Genomic DNA, 22,927 nt, shown 5'->3' with positions numbered 1-22,927 from the left:
CAGTCAGTTAATATAAACATATTTGATGTGAAAAATGTTATAGAATGTAACGTAATAACGTGTAGAACATGAAAAGTAACGTCAGTTACTTTGATGAGTAACTAATTACTCTTGGTGATCATTTTTGGGCCAAAAAAGGAAAGGTCAAAGATAAGCAGCCAACTTAGCACAATGTCACTTACAGCTACAAATCAAGTCAGAAACCTTGGCGTAATTATTGACTCAGACCTAAAATTTGATAGCCATCTAAAGTCCGTCACTAAATCCGCTTATTACCACCTAATAAATATAACCAGAATTAAGGGGCTTCTGACTCAACAAGACATGGAAAAACTTATGCATGCATTCATTTTCAGCAGATTGGACTACTGCAACGGTATATTTACAGGTCTAGATAAAAAATCAGTCAGGAAGCTGCAGCTAGTACAGAATGCTGCAGCCAGAGTCCTCACAAACACAAGAAAGCTAGACCACATTACACCGGTCTTGAAATCGCTACACTGGCTTCCAGTGAGTCAAAGGATAGACTATAAAATACTACTGCTCGTCTACAAAACACTTAATGGCCTTGGACCAAAATACATGCTTGACTTGTTAGAGTCCTATGAGACATCTAGACCCCTAAGGTCGTCTGGAACGGGTCTTCTGCATGTTCCAAGAACAAGAACCAAGAAGGGTGAGGCAGCATTTAGTTATTATGCTCCTCACCTCTGGAACAAGTTACCCGAACGTCTGAAGTATGCTCAGACTGTTAGCTCCTTTAAATCAGGGCTAAAAACGCTTTTGTTTAGCACTGCATATCCATAACTGTCTATATATTTCAATCTACCTGCCTTCTATTCCTCTTGTGCTTATCTCCATTGCTGATTTCAATGATTATTATTAGTAGTAGTTTTTGTTTTATTTTTATTTATTTATTTTTATTCTGTGATTAAATGCGATCTTTTGTCTTGGTTTTTACGTTGTGTTGATTTAAATGTGATTTCTATGGTCTTCATGTGATGTAAAGCGCTTTGAATTGCCTTGTGTTGAATTGGGCTATATAAATAAATTTGCCTTGCCTTGCCAATGAGGCAACTGAGTTACTAACTCAATTACTTTTTGGGAGAAGTAACTTGTAACTGTGACTAATGACTTTGACGTAAGATTAACAACACTGGTGTTGTCCTCCCGACAGAAAATATTTGTCATGCCAAACATGGATGACTTGTGGCTACCCATCATGCACTCTGCCATGGACATGCGTTCAAATGCCAGCTCAATGACCGAGTCAAACGATGCCTTGAAGGGCCTGGAACCTGAAGAGTCTGAGGTCTCGTACATGTGAAGAAGCCGTCCGGATTGCTGTTTTTCGCCATGGCAATACAGTATACTGAGTGTGTGTGTGTGTGTGTGTGCTCGTGCGGCTCAACATGGATGTTCTCTTATCATTTGTGGCCGATTCTAAAAGATTTAACGTGTCTAGACAGCAATTGGATTGAATGATAGCAACCATCGAACCTGTGATGTACAGCTACACCAAACTTGAGTTGTACAGTGTATATTTTTTGACCTTTACAATGCTTGCGGGAAGTTTGTTGACCGAAGTGGGCAAACATGTAAGGGAATGTTGAGGGAAAAAACAGATGTACCGGTACATGTACAAATTTTCTATATAGCCCAGGCTGTATAGTTTGAATCTTATGTAATGTGTAAAAAGGACTTGGAAAAAGGAGAGGCTTGTATTTAAATTTCAAATAGTCAGTTTTGCTGAAATCGGATGAATGTATTTCTAAAAGTCGCTCATTCACTTACCGATGTGCTTCTTAGCAAAACTTTTCATTCAAAGTGCGTTTTGCCTACTTTAATTTGTTTTTAATGCCAAAATTTTTCAATCCGGCTTGAAGGGTAAATAGTGACAAATGTGCATTTTTTTTTTAAAAAATATTTTTAGTTATGGGAGACAAAAAGTGCAGTTTTCTGGATTTTAGCCATATTGTTTTAATGTTGTCATAATTTGTATAGCAGAATTCTACAGTGCTGGCCAAAAGTATTGGCACCCCTGCAATTCTGTCAGATAATGCTCAATTTCTCCCAGAAAATGATTGCAATTACATGTTTTGGTAGTAATATTTTCGTTTAATTTGCTTGCAATGAAAAAACTCAAAGGAGAATGGGGGAAAAAATTAAATCATAATCATTTTACACAGAACTCCAAAAATGGGCCGGACTAAAGTTTTGGCACCCTCAGCCTAATACTTGGTAGCACAACCTTTAGAGAAAATAACTGCGAACAACCGCTTCCGGTATCTATCATTGAGTTTCTGCTGGAATTTTAGACCATTCGTCTTTGGCCAACTGCTCCAGGTCTCTGAGATTCGAAGGGTGCTTTCTCCAAACTGCCATTTTCAGATCTCTCCACAGGTGTCCAATGAGATTCCAGTCTGGACTCATTGCTGTCCACTTTAGAAGTGTCCAGTGCTTTCTCTCAAACCATTTTCTAGTGCTTTTTGACGTGTGTTTGGGGTCATTGTCCTGCTGGAAGACCCATGACCTCTAAGGGAGACCCAGCTTTCTCACACTGGGCCCTACATTGTGCTGCAAAATTTGTTGGTAGTCTTCAGACTTCATAATGCCATGCACACGGTCAAGCAGTCCAGTGCCAGAGGCAGCAAAGCAACCCCAAAACATCAGGGGACCTCTGCCATGTTTGACTGTGGGGACCGTGTTTTCTTTGAAGGCCTAGTTTTTTCACCCTGTAAACTCTATCTTGATGCATTTTCCCAAAAAGCTCTACTTTTGTCTCATCTGACCAGAGAACATTCGTCCAAAACGTTTTTGGCTTTTTTACGTCTCTGGGTCAGAAGTGGGGTCTTCCTGGGTATCCTATAGTACGGGTTGACACTGTTGTACCCTCGGACTGCAGGACAGCTTGAACTTGTTTGGATTTAGTCTGGGTTCTTTATCCACCATCCGCACAATCTTTAATTGAAATCTCTAGTCAATTTTTCTTTTCCGTCCACATCTATGGAGGTTAGCCACAGTACCATGGGCTTAACACTTATTGATGACACTGTGCACGGTAGACACAGGAACATTCAGGTATTTGGAGATGGACTTGTTGCCTTGAGATGCCCATGCTTCCTCACGATTTTGCTTCTCAAGTCCTCAGTTCTTTGGTCGTCTTTTCTCCATGCTCAGTGTGGTACACACAAGGACACAGGACAGACGTTGAGTCAACTTTAATCCATTTTAACTGGCTGAAAGTGTGATTTAGTTATTGCCACCACCTGTTATGGGCCACAGGTAAGTAACAGGTGCTGTTAATTACTCAAATTAGAGAAGCATCACATTATTTTTGAAAGGCTTTCAATACTTTTGTCCGGCCCATTTTTGGAGTTTTGTGTAAAATCATAATGATTCCATTCCCCTGCCCCATCATCTTTTGTGTTTTTTCATTGAAGCAAAATAAATGAAGATATTACTACCGAAGCATTTGTAATTGCAATCATTTTCTGGGAGAAATTGAGCGTCATCTGACAGAATTGCAGGGGTGCCAATACTTTTGGCCAGCAGTGTAACTGGCACTATCGCCATCAATGGCAGCCAATGAATTTAGAGCAAGTGAGATCAGACATTTAGACAAGAAATGCCTCTTGCCATTCAAAATGTGCTGTTTATTCTGTACCATACGCCAAACTAAGGTGATATTCATCATCTGCCAATGTTTTGTTGCTTCACAGGGGACTTTGTTTTCAAATGTGTTAAGTGTATCAGGCAGAAAGTGCCTTTATGAGAAGCTAACATTCCTCTACAGTGATCTATTGGTTGCAACCATGCTTAAAAGGGAAAAAAAAGTTGTGCCATTATTGTTGATCTTGTCCCCACGGTTTTTTGATGTTCATTTGCACTGTGACAAAAATGTCAAACATTGCTGTTGTGTTCAGTGATGTCAGAATGTTATGGTTCAGGTCATTGTGGATCAATAATAAAAACTTTTGCGCAAAGTGGGGGTCTTAGAGAAAAATACCTTTCATGATCACATCATTTGCATTACTTAAATTAGCCTGGTAAAATAGTCATCTGTAGGCAAGTATTTCTTGTTTTTCTTGAATTTCCAGGTTTCAGATAGAGTATTTGTAATTTTAAGAAATGACAGTTAATCATTCATGTGACAATTATGTACACTAAAAATCTGTCAGGCTGTAAAAGAGAAACTTGAGAAAGCTGCCAAGAAATTCCAGTTCTAAAACTTTTTGTTGTTGTTTGACCTGCATTAGTGCATAATTCATGCTCCGAAACAATTCAAAGAACAATGAAATGATAAATGTATACAATAGCTTCTTTATTTAAAGATTTATGAGTCTTTGGAACCAAACAGATCCAGAATATCTGAAATGAAATAATAAACATGTTATTTTTTTATATACTTTCGCAAATATTTTTAACAGTGAAGGTAATTTTACACAACTTACTCTGATGTCGCAATTCCTGCTGCATCACGTTGTTTAACGCTGCATGAGAAGGTGATGGAAATGTGTTAGTATAGCAAAGAAGCCCACATTTAATCAAAAGAATATTTAGTGTTGAATCAGATTTTAAGTTGACTTCATTTAATATCAGAAGTCTAACGCACTAGGATCATCATTCACAAATGTCCAACATTTACGGTATGAAAGCATACTTACATTTGAATGAACGGTGCTCTAAATTAGCCTCCACCATGTGCCGAGCCACGTGGCTGAAACGTGAGTATTTCTTCGTGGGTTAAATTTCATACCTGCATATAAAATTAAATGAAAATCACAAAATGGGGTGAAATAAAAATGCATATATTTCCCAGAATAAATAAAATTCCTTACCTTTACGTTTGTTGAACGATGTTGGCTAGTTGTCAACATGCTGACGCAACGTGACAAACGCGGTTACGTGTTTATAAAATCTACGATAACTATAATCTGGCATTAAAACCTCCCGTTGAAAAGTAAATTAAGTAATTTTCGGTCATTGCAAACCGCACCATTTCCAGTAGATGCCAACCTGCGAGAAAAATACTTTGTCCAACCGGATAATCCCGGAAACGCACCCGGAAGTCTACTACTGCCGGCGCCGGGACTCGACTCCTATTGGCTGACACCGCCTCTCGGACTCCGCCCTGCTCATGGCTCTGCCCCCGCTTCCATTCCCGTGGCATGTCTACCCCGAAGCTCCGCCTCCTTCCCTGCTTTCAGTTCAGGAAGCAAAGCTAACTTGCCTCGTATGGCCCCACACACATCACAACGCAGTTCACCAAACATTTCACGATATTCGTGCAGGGAAACAAATGACGTCTTGTATGGAGTGAACAGCCGTCAAGAGTAGTCGTTTCCTTTTTTTTTTTTTTTTTTTTTTTTAAAGGCTACTGATGATGGACTGGACGGTGAGCAGGGCCTTGGTTTGGTGTGTGTTGCTTTACTACGTTGCTTCGCCACTCAAGGTAAGAACTAGCTGATGTTTTCCCCTTTCTTTCAATCCTACAAAGCTATTATCCACAAGCGTGTGAAGAATTCATTCTTCAAACTGCGTAATGGCCATGACCTGGTGATAGAAGTATTCGTCTTCGTAATGAGGTGGAGCGTCACATGAAAATATGCAAAATGGGCATTATTTTTAACATCCAAACATTTGTTTACTCACAATCTTTAAGTATTTTACTTTGATTGATACTCGTCATTAATTATGTTGATTAAATCATGTCTATGTTTCACTCACCTAATAAACATCGGCTAGCCTGAGATGTGAAAATCCTGTTTACTTTAACTACAGGAGGCAGACTATGATGGAAGATGCAGTATTTTCAGAGAATGTTTTATTTGCCTGTAACTGACGACGATAGACGTCCAATTCTGCTGGGATCAGGGGTCGACCACCCAAAATGTTGAAAGAACCAAATTGGAGCAAAAAACAAATGTGTGTAGCCGCAAACAAATGGAAAGACTTATAATGAAGGCAACATATGCTGTACTAGTATGTATCTATATTAGCTTTATTAGCCTACTATCAAAATGACTAAATTGGCTACAAATACAGCCTTCATGATTACGGTATTTTCCGCACTATAAGGCACACCTGAAAGCCTTCAACTTTCTCAGAAGCCAACAGTGCGCTTTATAATCCAATGTACCTTATACATAGATCAATATTACTTAATCATGGCATGACATTCAGTTAAGCTCAGGTCCATCTTGTGGATGCATAACGCAACGCTAACCACTACTACTACTACTACTACTGCGCCTTATAATGCAGTGCACCCTTACATGAAAACGGTTTTAAAATAAGCAATTCCTTGAAGGTGCGCCTTATACTCCGATGCGCCTTATAGTGCGGAAAATACAGTATATTTTTATTTTCTTTGCAGGGAATCCTACAGAGCAGGGGTCCCCAACCTTTTTTGCACCACGGACCGGTGTGATTTGGCCTTTTTTTCACGGACCAGTGTTCTGTCAAATTTTCACCCTTATAAAATTTTGCTCCCAAAGATTTTGTGGCAGTGAAAAATCCCTCTTTTATATTCAGTTGGACTCTTTTCTACATGTAAAACGCAAGTTAATATTCCTTTTTTTAAAGAAAGTTTGTAGTGTTTACTTTAGAATCGCTGCATTTGCAGCCATTTTTAACGTTACGCGCATGCAAAATTTGTCAGAACACTGGCAATGTGCGGCAGAAAAATACAGCAAATATAAAATAACATTTGTTTTTAGCCCCGTCGTGTTAAGTGCAGGGAAAATATAACTCACCCGCTGAATCAGTTGGAGGCCTGAGCTTGTTTCGTTGAGACGAGATGGTCCAGAGATGGGAGAGTGAGAGAAGCCCGCTTCACAAACATACGATGTTGGAAATTGTAGCACAGTTTTCAGTGCTCTTGTAGCGATGTCGGGATATTCCGGAATTACTTCAATCCAGAACCTCAGTAGAGTTGTTGTCTCAAATGTACAGTACGTTTAAGGTCGCTGTCATTTGCGATCTCTAGACGCTGATCCTTCTATTGCACAGACATGCTCGAATCACTTGGTTTATTCACAAACTGGTCACGAATCCACTCCTTCGCAGTTTGTGGGTCTTTAGTGATTGGGAAGTAGTGTAGATTTTGTTTTCTTCAAGGTTGTAGGCTCATGTTTTAGCCCGTCAGGTGCCCTTTTCCCTGTAAAAAAAATCTGTCCAAAGACGTCTTTTTTTCAGTCATTCTAGCGTTGGGGCTAATTATTTCCGGTAACAAATGTGATGCGCCCACCCTACGTCATACGTTATTATCGAGGACAAGCACACATAGATGTACAAAACAAGATGTACTGCTAGCAGTCAAATCATTGGATTTCTATGACAACATTCTATCCTGTAGTATTATATATAGAGTAGACAGGGATATTGGTGTGTTAATGGGCACAGGCCAAAGTTAATTCAGCCATAATGCAGTCGTTAATAAATTATTATTTCTATGCGGCCCGGTAGCAAATGCGCCACGGACCGATACCGTTCTGCGGCCCGGCAGTTGGGGACCCCTGCTATAGAGAATGACGCACCATGTGACTATTCTGTTGTACGATGCCGCCTCAAGTTTAACTTCATTACAATATTAATGAATTAGAAGAACGTTTGTGTCATGTTTTTCCTCCAACAGAAATCATATTAAAACTAACAATATATTTTACCCTAACCCTAACGCGTTAACGGGTGGTACTTAATTATTTTAATTAATCACGTTAAAATTTTTGACGCAATTAACACATGCATGGAATAGAGCTGGGCGGTAAACCGAAAATTTACCGTCACCGAAATTCTTCACGATGACCGACGTAATTTTGACCATGTCGGTAAATTCGGTAAATTAATAAAACAAGAAAATAGTCTTTTCATCCCGCTTGGACTCTGTGTTGTTCGTCTATGCTCATTCCCCTTTAAGAAAGCAGTGAATGTACTTACGTAGGGAGTCACGTGATCATCAGGAAGCCAATCAAACAGAAGCCCGGTAAGCTAACGCTAGCAGCTAATGCTACAAGCAAAACGTGATGGAGTGTGGCTTAAGGGAGGTTCGCCAAACTTTCACCCGACATTTAATAGACTCTTGGTGGCATCCAGACGGGCTTTCACCAGCTGTCCTCCCTTGTTCTCACAATTTCCGGAGATGGTGCTTTCAGTGCTTTCTACCGGTAGCCAGGCCACAGGCTAACGCTAGCCGCTAACGCTAGCGGCCGCTAGCGGCTAACGCTACAAATGAACGTGATGGAGTCGGATAGCGGCTCTAACCTTGTCGAAACGGCTGAATTTAATGAGTGGATTGGGCATGGACTGCATCTAGCAATTACTATGTCGCGTTATTTTGTATCTGACTGTGTGTGATTTCTCTGATAGCTTTTGTGATGGTAAAGCATTCAGCATAAAGCACAAATGGCCCCAGCTATTTTTCTGTATGTGTTTAATTCTGTGTCATTATTGCTATCATAAAATCTTAAGTGTTTCATTTGCAGAAGATCAATGTAGCTTTAATGTGTGTCTGTCTGTCTGTCTGTTTGGGGGTTCATGTATGTGTGCATTTATAAAAAAATGCACTGGGGGGGAGACCCTGAAACCATAAAGTAAACACTTGTATTGAATAATTATGTCACAGCAGCCATTAACAGAAAATTGTCTTTTTGAAGTGTACTGTTCGAGCTGCAAGTCATTTGTGTTACAATGACATGTTTGCACAGGCATATCGATTTTGACAATGTACATTGTTCAAACCATACACTCTGTTATAAATGCTCATACTTGAATTCTTATTGTTTACTATTCATTTGTATAAACCTAATGTCTAGACTGCATGTACATTTGTTAAATATATCAAATTGAATGCTGGTAACTAAATCAACAAGAAACTGTTAATCTGTATTTCATGCATTGATTCAGATTTTCAAATTATATAACAGTCCGCTTGGACGACTTTATCGTCATTTATCGTTATCGAGATAAATCTGCTCCATTTATCGTGATACATGTTTAAGGCCATATCGCCCACCCCTAGCATGGAATGACCTATTCATGCGTTGCCTCAGTTTACAATGACGCCATTGTAGCACATTGAGAGCGTAAAAGCCAGCGAAACGCGAGTGGACACAGGCGTTCATTGGACCGCACCTTTTATTGGCTTAAGCTTTGGCAGCCACTTCTAACAGTCATGGTTGCCCAACTTCCCATCATGCATTTGGGCGGAGCAGGAGAGGTTCTTTTTCTTAACACGCCTAATTGAACACAATGCAGAACATACTGTATACCATTTGCAGCCACCACTGACAGTCATGGTTGCCATCTTCCCATCATGCATTTGGGCAGAACAGTTAAGTCGCTACAGTATCATTTAGTGAAAGCACAACAAAAATAATGTTCCTATCTCTCAAAAAAAATTATGTTCACAAAAATAAAAGCGCTACATGCAAAGAGAACTGGCATTCCTAATCAAAATAGCTATGCAAAATACACATTAAACTTACTCAGTCTTTGCCTTGGCTAGATCTCTAATTAATTTAAAACTCGCCATTAACACCTTGTGGTGTATTTCACCTTACGTAGTTAAAGACGCTGTGGAAGAACGGCTGGCAGCCCGATGTGACGTCAACAATGGCGAGCTATTAGTTTATTTTTTGATTGAAATTTTACAAATTTTATTAAAACGAAAACATTAAGAGAGGTTTTAATATAAAATTACTATGACTTGTACTCAAATTTATCTTTTAAGAACTACAAGTCTTTCTATCTGTGGATACCTTTAACAGAAAGAATGTTAATAATGTTAATGTTATTGTTATAATAAACAATTACAGTACTTGTGTACAGTATGTTGAATATTTAGCTTTCCATTCCAACAATAATTTACAGAAAAATATGGCATATTTTAGAGATGGTTTGAATTGCGATTAATTACGATTAATTCATTTTTAATCAGTGATTAACTCTATTAAAAATTTTAATCGTTTGACAGCCCTAATATATTTCCCTCCCTCATCTTTTTGTAGTTTCAAACATTTTTGAAAAAGCTCCCAGGAGCCACTAGGGCAGCGCTAAAGAGTCACATGCAGCTCTAGAGCCGCGGGTGGCTTACTCCCGTCTTAGATAGATAGTGCTACACGTGCTATCCTTTTAGATTGGGCCAGCCTCTACCAGTTTAGATGGATTGGACGTCAAGCACCGTCAATGTCAGCCAATCAGTAAATATAGTTCATTGCTGAGGATGCTACACAAGCAGCAAGCGTTGCATGATATGGCAGCAGGGGGAAGTCACAATGTGACTCTTTATTTTAGTTTTAGAGTACACCTAACTTTTTACAGGAAGTAACTGAACTCCTTACATGTTAGATCTCATTTTCATTTGTCTGCCTCATAAGAGGTCCTGGGTTTGAATATTGCCTCAGGCCCTCTTGTGTGGAGATGACATTGTACTTGTTTTACAGATACTACATCTTCCTCCTACATTCCAAAGACACATGCATGTAGTTCATTGAAAACTTGAAAGGTGCCACACATTAGCGTGAGCTTGCCCATATTCAGCACTGGTTGCCAAGCGACTGATGAGGAAGTAGTCTGGTGCTTTTTAGAGATGTTTTAGATGTGAAGTAGACGGGCAAGTATTATTTTTTCAGATTAAAGTTGTAGTTGTCAAAATTCCCGCTCAAAAGTAAAAACAATTTGGCAGAACTGTCATAATCAACAAATATCATATTTTTCCTCTGAGGAACAGGTTTGCACTCAAATAGTTCATTTTCATAATGTGCATGTGACAAACCACTGACTTTCATTTTTGGCCAAGTTTTACCACAGTGAAATGTGCCACCATTTTCACCCAGGGTACGTGTTCATTTTTTATCCCCCCAACAAAATGATTGCTCAATTTCATATCTATAGTATTAACATTTTTGCATTTTTTTATGATTGTGTAGGCATGTGCCGGTATGATATTCTGACGGTCTGATAACCTTTTGCCAAAATATCAAGGTTTCACAGTATATTCTAAATAAATTAAAATAAATGAAATCTTTTAGGTGAGACTAAATCCACGGCCACAGATCAACATCATTACAATTAGAACAAAAATAATTATTTTCCATTAAAAGCACGCGTGTATGACTCGTATCTTGTCTGCTTTATACACACTTTCTCAACAAAGACAGTGCCAGAGAGAAAAAACACCACATGTTTTACCACTGCTAGACACACTAAACATGCTGGAGTTAACTCACGTAGCGTTTACTAACCTTTGATTTTTTGTATAAATGCAAAATCATATTGGAGGTACTGCCTCCTCAGTAGCCACCCTCCGCAAACATGTTTTACATGTCTGTTTGCCCTCCTCTAAGCCGCGGCTGTCTGTAACTTTTCTGTTGCCGAAGTATTCCCATACCAGCAATTTCGTTTTCTTCGATGGAGGAAAAGTTTCGGAGTGTCACCTCCTTCAGCCATCGTCTAGCACAGCTGACTCACTGACACAGCCTTACAGCTGCAAGCGAGGGATTTCTCCGTGCATCTTTGGGACATAAAAAATACCTAGTACCTTAGGGATTGTATGACAGATTTTTTTTTGCGGTTTTGAAACCATGGTATACCTTGAAACCGGTAATCGGCACATGTCTAGTTCTGTTTTAAAAAAAAAAAAAAATTAAAAAAATGTTGATGGCACAGTATCAACCTGGATACAACTACGGCTGCAGCTATCGATTATTATAGTAGTCGATTAATCGATGAACTATTTACTTTGAATAATCGAGTAATCGGATAAGGAACATAAAAAATTAAAATACCTGAGCTGAGCCTCAACCGGTATAAAAAAATAAATAAATGAGGATCTATGTACAACAAAAGAACAATTGGCTAACTTACATAGCAAAAGTCCGCTAGCGTCAATGCTACAATAAAAAAAAAAAAATATATATATATATATATATATATACAATGCTCTTAACAAATGGTTCAGACTCAAATTCCCACAAAAAACGGCTAAATATACCTATAAACTAAAATACGACTGCATTAAAAAAAAACGAGCGCAAACAAAAACTTAGCTTAGGTTGGCCTTAACAGGTAGCAGCTGGATTCAGCCATGTGAAATGAGGCAGACTAGAGGGCAGTGTATCCACCCAAATCAATAAAGCTAAATGCAAACACTTTCAAAACAAACCATTACAACGTCACTTTAATTAAACGAATACTCGAAGCAGCAAAATTGAATTTGAATATTTTTTTTCGAATCGAATACTCGAGTGAATCGATTAATCGTTGCAGCACAAGATACAACCAACACACCTTGAAGCGTTAGTTGGAGTCATATTGAATCGATACGCAATTTGAGCTAAGCGGATGGATAATTAATTTCAAAACATTTTGTCATTATCGGTTGTTGCGCTACCTATATCAAACTCCTCGAAGTTCACCACTGTCAAATAATTTGCCATTGACCTCTCGTTTTTCTTATATCCGTCACACCTCTGATGTCGTTATCGATGTCGCGCTTAGTGACCGCATGTGCCTCAATTGATATTTGTTGCCTTTTTGTGGTCACTGTGGCCTTCTCGTACTGTCACAACACAGGCTGCTTTTGTCGCAAATAAGTTGTGGTTTTGTGCTATCTTATCACAGCTGCAGATTGGCTGTGCTCGGACTAAGCGTGGCCATGCGGGGGTCCTACACGTGACCCGCGTCTCTGATAAATACACATACGCTACAATGTTTGCTTTAAGCGTGCTCAGAGTGCAAATACATTGCGAAAATGGGAAACGTGAGGACTCTGTGACATACACTTAGTCTTAATGTGTGTTATGTTATGTGTTAGTAAAGCAAATATCTACCCAGGTCCCCTTTTTTTGTGTGGGGAACACTTGAATCAAGCTAAATATCCTTGAGACAGTCTCATCTTTGCACAGCCCTTAAGGGAAATGGACACCACTGCATTTCATACTTGTATTACAATTATAATGCATTTGGATTGTGTAACTGGTGGTAGTGCTGGATTACTGTTCCCATTTTTGGCCTCATTGTTTCTTTTTGGCTGCATGCAGCTCTTTACTGCAGGCTTGTCAGTAAGTAGACAGTGGTGCGCTTCTCAAAAGTCACGTTTAACCCAATTGCTGCTATTAAAGGTGAAAAAAATTCCATTCATTTGAAAAGGGAAGCCTCCCAGCTCAAATAGATTGGACGTCTGTCATGGCTAATAGATTGACATTTGAAATGTGTCTCTCACACAACTTTATGTAGGACAAAGTCTGCGGCATTGACACCGTTTTTCAGAGAACACCAAATAAGTTGGTGTAGTGATGTATTACCACTATCTGCACTGACTTATTTGGTGCATATAGTGGCCCTACACCATCCCAATTATCCTTTGTGTTTACATAAAACAATACATGTTTTAAGACATTTTTAGAACTTAGCTTTAATCCAGTTTCCCAGTTGAGTTGTTGATCCTGAAGCAATTGTCAACATGTCCTGCTTAAATCAACATTTCCACCACATACATACATACATACATTTTGAAATATTTAAAAGTTTGAAGAGTACTGATAAATGAAGGAGCGAAGCCTGTTATTGGAGTTTGTGTTTTGATCGACTAGTTTAAGTGATGGAAAGAAGCTTTTGTTTCTTAGCCTGTTGTATCAATCCATTCTTGTTGTTGCTCAGAATAATGCTAATCAGGATTCAGATTTAGATTCAGCGTTTATTTATGATTGTCAAGATAACAACGAAATTCAGATTGGAGTTCCAACAATACTACGAGTTGGTACCCATTAAAAGTGCTTGGTGCAGAGCAAGATAAATGCCCCACAATCCCCACCATAAATAAATAATAATAATATTTCCTCAATATAACTCTAGTTGCTGTCTCTTTATTATCTCAACATTAGATTGAACATTTAACCAATTTCAATTGATTCATCAGTTTTTATGAGCATTTTCTCAGATGTTCTTTTTGATAAATGGCTTATATTTGTTTACCGCCCATTCATTTTCAGTGGTCTATGACATTCAGAGTCATAGAGAGTTAGATTTGGGAGCTCGCCCGACCCAGTGTCTGGACTATACCAAGTAATAAAAATGCAGTTCTACTCTTTGTCCTCTGTTCTGGATGGTTGACGATGCAGCCAGTGTAACAGAGTGACACTTCAAGTTCACCCTGCTGAGACCACAGCCGTCAGAGAACACTGATGAGAGTGCTTTTGCAAAAGTATGGCCCGATTCCAGAGGGGAAACTGAAAATCTTCGCTGCTGGAGCCGCCCAGTTCTCTAATACATACAGTATTATGAAATGAACTTGCACAATAAATTCAAAATTTGTTTTTGCATCATAACTCATAGCAGATGGCTGTAAATGTTTTTGGGTTGTGAACTACTTAGGTCTGGAAACTGAATACTGTTAGTGCAGTACTTACCACCCTGCGGGAGTAGTCACAGGTGCCCACTATTGACACAAATGCTCGACAAGGATGTATGATTAAAACAGGATCTTTATTAGGAAAGATTATACATATGAGATAAAATTTACAGATTATTCTTCTTCTTGGGGGGTTATTTGTGTTGCCCGCAAAATCCCCCTGCTCCACCTGCTCCCGCCCAGCAAAAGTGGCTAAATGCTGAGAGGAGTGTATTAGCAATTATTGACGGGTAATCTGCATTATATGCATGGGATTATTTGCGCTGCCCCCCAGAGCACCGCTCAAGGGGATTAGGGAGAGATTTCAATCAACATCACATAAAGTTCAGCAGAACAAGGATGTCCGTCTCGCTTGTAGAAAAAAATTATTAGAGACGAGTTACACTTTTCTTTTTACTGATTTGGTTTTAAAACCCTTCCCCCTCCCCGGAAGGATGAAAAGAAAAATACCTACTACCAGTAAAACCTCATCTTCAAAAGCTGCATTTTTAGAATTCCAAAACAGCTGTATTGAGCAATTGGACTAAACTGTCATTTGTTCCAGAATTAGCCTAGTCATGTGGTGTATTGCCTGTGGAATGAATCTTTAGTTGAATTGTGTTTAAGTACAATGCTGTCTTGTACCAAAGTGTCAACAAACTGGTCTTCGAGGGCCGCAGTGGGTCTTGGTCTTTGTTCCAACTAGGCATGTGCTGGTATGAGATTCTGACAGTATGATAACCTTAAGCCAAAATATCACGGTTTCACAGTATCACAGTATTGCAATTACAGCTCTAAAATGTGTTACTTAAAAAAAAAAAAAAAAAACTCAGTTGAACATGATTTTTATTTTTCAAAACATAAATTCGAGCATAACTGAAATATTCTAAATAAAATAAATTAAGTCCTTTAGGTGATCCTTAACTCACAGCCACAGCTTAACATTATTACCATCAGAACAAAAATAATTGAATTATTTTCCATAAAAAGCACATGTGTATGACTCATATGATGTTTACACTATACACACTCTTTCTCAACACAGACAATTACCAGAGAGAAAAACGCATGTGTTACCACTGCTAGACACACTAAACACGCTGGAGTTAACTGTCGTAGCTGGTGGGAAATGTTCATGACAGTGTTTACTAAGGATGCAACAATACTCGGTTTTATATACATATATATATATTGAACCGTTCGATACGCCCTCTTCGATTTAATACGCAAAAACATTCGATCCAAATGTAAAGCTCCCAAAATGTATTTTCAAAATGTATTTTTGTCGTCTCTCTCGCTAAAATGTCCGGCGCAGCTTTGCCTTGAAAAAACAAACTCTGCCGCTAGCAGCCCCCCTCGTGCACCCCTCCCCCAAACTGCATGAAAGGTGGGAGCTGTGGCGCACGAGGATTATTGCTCATGAGGAAAGACAGAAACTTAAGGTGGCGGCTTGCCAGCTTCAATATCGTACAGATCCGTCGTTTGGCAGCATTTTGGGTGAGCTGATATGCTTTCCCCACTCATACATATTAAACAAAGATTATCTTTACGGATACGTACAACAAAGTCTGCCAATATATTGTTGCAGACTTGACTGCTACGAATAACCTCACTTTGACAAAAGACAGGTTAAGACCGTGGACCACAGAGAGCTAACTCACGGTTACATGATGAACAATGAGTGGCAAATTAAGAGCACTGTACTTTAAACTCGTCCTGTTTATGAAAGTCGATTGTCAAATGCTGGTGTTGTGCAATAATGAGCAGACGTGACTTCTGTGGCGTTTGTTAACTATTTTTAATGCCCGACAACACTTGCGCGCACACACTAGATAGCATCAAAAAGCAACCTAGATGTGCTACGTTAGATCCCCCCAAGTCCCATGCTATTGGCTGCGTGAGCCCAGAGTGGTCATGGGACGCGTATTCCATATACTACATCGATGAATTAAAAACAGCCATGACTGAATGGAAGTTAAGTAAAACTTAAAAAAAAAAAAAACACTTGTATTTTTTGTTTCAGAGCATTAAATGTATTGAATCGAATAAAAAATTGTGTCCCTCGTAACGAAAATCGTACCGAACCGTGACTTAACTGTATCGTTGCATCCCTAGTGTTTACTAACCTTTAAGTTTGTATAAATGCGCAATCATATTGGAGGTATTGCCTCCTTGTAAGCCACCCTCTGCAAACATGATTTCCATGTCGGTTGGACCTCCTCCTCTAAGCCGCAGCCGTCTGTAACTTTTCTGTAGCCGAAGTATTCCCACACCAGCTATTTCCTTTTCTTCGATGGGGGGAAAAAATTTCAGGAGTTTCACCCCCTCCAGCCTTTGTGTAGCACAGCTGACTCACTGACATTGAGCAACAACCAATGGTGGATGGTTGAGCCTTGCAGCTTCAAGTGAGGGATTTTTCCCTGCATTTTTGGGACATTAAAAAATACCAAATACCATAGGGACTGTATGACGGAATATTTTTGCGGTTTTGAAACCGTGACATTTTTATACCATGGTATGTATACCTTGAAACCGGTAATCGGCACATGTCTAGTTCCAACTGATTCAGCACAGACGGTTTAACCAATGAGGTTTCAGCGGAAACAAGAAGTTGCAATCAACCGATTGCACTTATAAGAAACCAGATTGGTGAAAGGCTGTCTTCATGATGGTTGAACAAAAACCCACACCCACAGCGGCCCTTTGTGGAATAGTTTGCCCACCGCTGGTGTAGACACTGCTCTGATTAGCAGAAAATATTTGATCGGTAATTCCCCGACCTGGTTATCTGGCCGTAGTAACACTAGTAACACAGGAAATGTGGCATAGATATGTTCATGTTGTTACATAATAAACTTTTGCCGCAGTTCCTGGAATTCATTAACCTTTTTTTCTAATTGTTTCAGGTGTTTTGCAGCGCCAGCACAGTTTCGCTCCCTGAAAGCTTGCTGTTTGTGTCCACGTTGGATGGAAATCTGCATGCCGTGAGCAAGAAATCGGGCTCAATTAAATGGACGCTGAAAGAAGGTAAAAGGAAAAGGAACAGATAATTTCCTTCCTGTTGGCTAATCTTACTATTTCAACGGCACAACATCTTGAGAAAAACAGCGGCTCATTTTGGTTGGTATGAGCACTTAAATTCAGTTTTGTTATGAATGACTCAATGTGTGTCTAAGTTTGCCCATGAAAAAGTTTCCAGGATTACGACAGATGTTGTGTTTGGGCTGCACTTGGCTAATGCTAAGAGATCGTCTGTTGACTTCGGAAAGTGTGTAATGATTAACTTAGCCAGGGGGGTAAATGTAGCTTGCAATCAAGGTCAGTGTGGGCAGGGCAAGCCAACATGGCGGTGAGTTTTTATGCTTGTGTAGGCCCGGCACACTGTGGACTTGAAATAGATAAGATAGACCTTGATAGATATGGGTTTCTGTAGTTGTGCATGCTAACGGTATTAGACCAAAACATAAAAAAACAACACACATGTTGTTTTTGTTGCCACCTTCCACAATTACCATCATGAATATTGGCACGTGTTTGACAAAACAGTTACTGACCACCTTCAGGTAATCCTACACCACCCTCATTTATACACATAGACTTGTTGAACCCTTTAGGCCCCTCTAAAGAATCAGCACCATCTGGTCCACACCCTGTATGTTCACACCAGAAACGTGTTTGTCAATTCTTCCCGCTTGTGTATTGAAAATCGTAGTGCTATTTTCAGAGGTGGGTAGTAATGCGTTACATGTACTCTGTTACAATTACTTGAATAACTTTTTGAGAAAAATGTACTTCTAAGAGTAGTTTTACTAATCGGTACTTTTTACTTGAGAAGATTTGTGAAGATAAAACGCTAGTCTTAATCCGCTACCTTGGGATTCACAAGAGTCGTTACATTTTTTGTCTTTATTTTACATACTAGATTTATTTATTTATTCTGCCAGCGATACTAGCTCTACTACTTTCACCAATGAGACGTGGCAACAAAAATCACATGACTCCATTATACCAATCAGACGCAAGCTTGCCGTTCAATGTTCACACCAGCCTGTTCAATCATGTGTGGTCATTTAAAGCACCGTAAAAAATTAATTATTCGACATAAAGCGCTGCCCTTAACATGAATCGAAAGCGCGGATTTTAACCTCACTCCCAGTTTTTATTTGGCACCGAGTGACCACGGAAGACCGGAGATATGATCCTTTTAATTTGAAAATAGTAATTATGAAGGAACTATGCAAACTAGGAACTATTTTCTCCTCCAGAGGGCACTCATGCTCTTTGGACGAATAATGTTTCATTTTTGTAATTTTTTGTCTTGTGGGAATTGAAGGTTTTTTTTTTTTTTTTAAATAAACAAAAGTGTGAGCAGTTACTCACAACGTTACTCATTACTTGAGTATTCTTTTCACGTAATACTATTTTTAACCTGTACTTGAGTACATTTTTGGATGACTACTTTTACTTGAGTAATATTTTGAAGAAAGGTACTCCTACTTGAGTAAAATCTTTGGCTACTCTACCCACCTCTGGCTATTTTTCAAGATAATAGTTGATAATGGTTTAATTTTAGTTTTACAGTTGTATTAAATTAACAAGATCAGACTCAAAAGACACGAAGTAGGAAATTAGAAAAAAACAAGACAAATGGTGCTAAATGTGGCTTAGAAGCAACCAACACTTTTGCTTGGCCAGCTTTATGATGATTACTGTAGATTCTGACAAGCATTGAAACACTAACAGCACAGAAGGTATAGCGATAAAGGACAAAGAATTAGACTTTGGATGTTTCACTTTATCATAAGGTTTCACTATGTGTGTTTTCTATAGAGAGACTCCATATTTATTTGCGCTTATTGGTGAGGTTAAAGGTTCTTTCTTTACAGCTACAGGTCACAATCTTTTGTCTTGTTTTATGCTTTTGTCACTCTTGAATGGCAACTTACTGGTATCCAATTTTCTGTCCTCACAGATCCAGTTCTTCAGGTCCCCACGCATGTTGCAGAGTAAGTAGCCTTGCTAAGCACATTGCTTCAACTCATTATGCGTAACGTTGAAATTTCCCTTTTATTGTAACTCAAACAGCAATTAGCTTTTCATTCCACCTAACCAGTCCTTGCCCTAATTCTTCCAGGCCAGCCTTTTTGCCAGATCCCAATGACGGAAGTTTGTATTCTCTGGGTGGAAAGAACAACGAAGGACTTACAGTAAGTGGAAATGACTTGGTCGTTCGTTATCATAAAATAAGCAAGGTCTTCTTGTTGGCTCATGTTTAGTCAATGTTCTCAAACAGAAATTACCATTCACTATTCCTGAGTTGGTGCAAGCATCTCCCTGCCGCAGTTCGGATGGGATCCTTTACATGGGTAAGGCTTATTATGGAATAGATTTATCGTAAGCTTGAGAACGATAAACCGATACGACCGGATATCCGGTTTTACAGGTGAGAGATACAGATGTATCGATAGTAAAGTTACCATTCGACAGTAATTAGCCATTAAATATTCAATGAACAGATAGTAGAGATAGAATTCAGCTATCGCGAGCACAAGAATCGGCTTCTAATGCCTAGTTCAATGCATTGCTTAATATGATAATAATTTAGCTTTTACTTCACTTGCTGCGCTTATGTCATTCACCACACAGCGCACTTAGATCGAGACCGCATGCATGATATAATATGGACAAGCACTACTCACAGTCGTGGTTGCCTCAACTTCCCATGCATTACGGCAGAACCGCTACTAGTTGCCATCATTACCCAATCGTCACGGGGCGTGTCATAACAACGCGAGAGCTAACGGAACCACTGTAACAAATGCTCCGTAGCATTTTCTTCACAGCCCAAAACGAAACTAGTGGTGGCAACGAAGCAACATGCTAAAACAATAGAGAGTGTGATCTCCGACGCCAGCGACGTGCAGCGATTGATTTTCAACGCACCCAGGAAAACAAAAGTCGGACTTTAAAGGGATGAAGGCAGCCAGATCTGTTCGCATGGGACAGAGCTTGTGTGAAGTGTGAAGCGGTACAGAGATCGTGAGTTTTTAACCCTGAAAAATAACCCACTACAATGGTGGAAAGGGCGGCATATTGTTTCCACGAAATGCAGTCTACTTATACATGAACATGTGGATTAGTTGATCTTCCTCAGGAAAAATCTGCCCTTCAAAAAAGATATGGACAGCGATGAGGAATAAAAAAAATGAGGAAGCACAGGCATGAGTGAATGATTTGCTGTGTATTAGGTTAAAGTAATTATTGACCTGTCTGTCTAAAATGCCATGTTTTTATTCCCCCAATTATACCAGTCGTAAAGCATAATTTACTATTTATTTATGATAACACTAGCAGGTTTAAAAAAAATTTCTAGAGCTGCTGCATATAATTAAAATTTTTTGTTTGTAAGATGTTTACGTTGAAAGTTTGCACTTAAATTACTTCCCTCTTGTGTTAAAAACACCAGGAAATACATTAATTGAGTTACTGCACTTTATTGTTGTCTGTCACTGGAGTTTTATTTTATTATCAATCCCATCCAACAAAATGACGGTCATATAGTAAGCCTTATTTTTTTTTTTCATAAAATAATGAAACATAACATTGGTATGAAATTTTTTTGTTTAATTTTGCTATATTAGAAATGTGGTGTTTTTATATGTTTAAAATACTGTACAAACACACACAACAAATATTTACTGCCTATCGTTTTCACTCTATTGAACCGTATCGATCTTACACTGTATCGAATTGTATCGAATCGCTCGGCCTTAAAAATGTATCGTTTTTTAATCGAATAGTAACCTGTGTTTCTAGATACATATCGAATCAGCTTAATGCCAGAGATTCCCAACCCTAATTTATCGTACTACTGTACAGGAGTAAAGGGGAGAGAGTGACCGAGTTTGTATGCATGTGTAGGTAAGAAGCAGGACCTCTGGCATGTGGTGGATTTGTTGACTGGGGAGAAGCAGCAGACGCTAACGTCATCATTCGCCGACATGCTGTGTCCTTCCTCATCTTTGCTCTATTTGGGACGCACAGGTAAATGAAAGAGGTGCTCTACTACCTCATGATTTATTGGTCAGGGTATTTACATTGGCTGCCATTGATGATTATAGGGGTCCCATCCATTTTGACTACGAGAGACGTCCCAGTCCAAATGGATGGGACGTCTGTTGTCACAATTCACTGCCAGTGTCCTTTTCAGTTCTTTTTGTCCCGTCCTTGGCTTTTGTCAGTGTTACATAAGTGAAACAATGCATCTGTTCTAATGGTTTCGCCCCCCGTTACAGAATACACCATCACAATGTATGACACCAAAAGCCGAGAGTTGCGCTGGAACGCCACATATTTGGACTACGCCTCCACACTTCCTGATGATGACACCAAATACAGTAAGTTAGCCTAGCCACCTTAGCTCTGTCATGAGTTAATGCTAATCCACTCCCTGGCGACCCAATAGAAATGGCCCATTTTGTTTCGAACGGCGACGGCCTAGTGGTGACGGTGGACAGCGAATCCGGCGACGTCCTCTGGGTCCAGAACTACAATTCCCCTGTGGTAGCTATCTACATCTGGCAGCATGAGGGCCTTCGCAAAGTGGCCCACACGAACGTAGCGGTGGAAACACTACGCTACCTTACGTTCATGTCTGGAGAGGTGGGCCGTATCACCCAGTGGAAGTACCCCTTCCCCAAGGAGAAGAAGACTGATAATAAGTTAATGTAAGTTATCACAAGTTGACTTCAAGTCAGATTCTACTCACTAAGTTTTATTTAGTCACTAATTTGGGAATTCTTGGTTATAAGACGCATAGTGTCAAATGCCACAATGTATGTAGCTAATTAGCTGTTCTATTTTTATCTTTAAATCGCATAATAGTTGACTCAATAAAACGTAGGGCTGCCATAAATGATTTTAATAGTTGACTTGTCAAATACAGTGGTACCTCAACATACGATTGCTTCGACACACGAGCTTTTCGACAACCGACATAAATTTTGCTCGAAATACGACAATTTATGACAGCGCCGCAGATGAAAAAATGAAAAAGGTGATGCTTACCTTTGAAATGAAGATGGAAATGATAGAAAAAATATGAGCGTGGTGTGCGCATCAGTGAACTGGCCCGACAATACGGCTATAGAATGTCTACGATCTTGACGGTCCTCCTCCAACCGTTATTCGCCAGTCTTTATAAGTTAAGGTGACAATTATTTTTGTGGTAACGTCAGGTTTTTATCATTTATGTAGGAACTTGTGCAACACAACACGCCTACTGTCTGCCGCAGTTGACGCCAACAACAAAACATTAAAAGAGAAAGTAAAATCTCTACCGCACAGTTCTCTCTGTGTCACATCAGCCACGCGGTGCATTCAGGTACAGCATACAAAACAGTCCGCAACATTAGAACCCAATTCGTTACATTATTACAGGAATTATTATTGTTTTATAATTCCGGTGTTTATAATTTATTGGTTTTTCTATGTTTAATTGCCATTTGTAAGAGTACCAGCAGTATTTATCAAGGA

The 22,927-nt window shown here is 39.3% G+C and overlaps 2 protein-coding genes and 1 long non-coding RNA gene across 5 annotated transcripts in view; 2 read left to right on the top strand and 1 right to left on the bottom strand.

Moving 5' to 3' along the window:
• The window catches only part of tex2 (testis expressed 2), a 69,567-nt gene extending 65,533 nt beyond the window's left edge, over positions 1–4,034 (top strand). Inside the window, exon 12 of one of the 2 annotated variants that reach the window (XM_057860923.1) lies at positions 1,178–4,034. In XM_057860923.1, coding sequence (XP_057716906.1) covers positions 1,178–1,327 — 150 coding nt within the window. In that variant the 3' untranslated portion in view covers positions 1,328–4,034. The remainder of the gene's footprint in view (positions 1–1,177) is intronic. The other variant, XM_057860922.1, reaches the window with a different exon arrangement.
• Positions 4,035–4,440: 406 nt separating this feature from the next.
• Positions 4,441–5,265, bottom strand: LOC130931820 (uncharacterized). The gene is made up of 3 exons (XR_009067307.1): positions 4,842–5,265; positions 4,668–4,759; positions 4,441–4,493 (listed from the first exon to the last, which is right to left on the bottom strand). It is a non-coding gene; the product is annotated as an uncharacterized LOC130931820 (long non-coding RNA).
• Positions 5,202–22,927, top strand: part of ern1 (endoplasmic reticulum to nucleus signaling 1) — a 34,509-nt gene continuing 16,783 nt past the window's right edge. For both annotated transcript variants that reach the window (XM_057860925.1, XM_057860924.1), the window contains exons 1-8: positions 5,202–5,455; positions 17,299–17,419; positions 19,365–19,398; positions 19,527–19,599; positions 19,686–19,758; positions 21,314–21,436; positions 21,688–21,789; positions 21,858–22,119. In XM_057860925.1, coding sequence (XP_057716908.1) covers positions 5,384–5,455; positions 17,299–17,419; positions 19,365–19,398; positions 19,527–19,599; positions 19,686–19,758; positions 21,314–21,436; positions 21,688–21,789; positions 21,858–22,119 — 860 coding nt within the window. In that variant the 5' untranslated portion in view covers positions 5,202–5,383. The remainder of the gene's footprint in view (positions 5,456–17,298; positions 17,420–19,364; positions 19,399–19,526; positions 19,600–19,685; positions 19,759–21,313; positions 21,437–21,687; positions 21,790–21,857; positions 22,120–22,927) is intronic.

Source organism: Corythoichthys intestinalis, chromosome 16, assembly GCF_030265065.1.
Source record: "Corythoichthys intestinalis isolate RoL2023-P3 chromosome 16, ASM3026506v1, whole genome shotgun sequence".
Lineage (NCBI taxonomy): Eukaryota > Metazoa > Chordata > Actinopteri > Syngnathiformes > Syngnathidae > Corythoichthys > Corythoichthys intestinalis.
The sequence above is the reverse complement of the archived record's forward strand: the minus strand, read 5'-3'. Positions and strand labels throughout refer to the sequence as shown.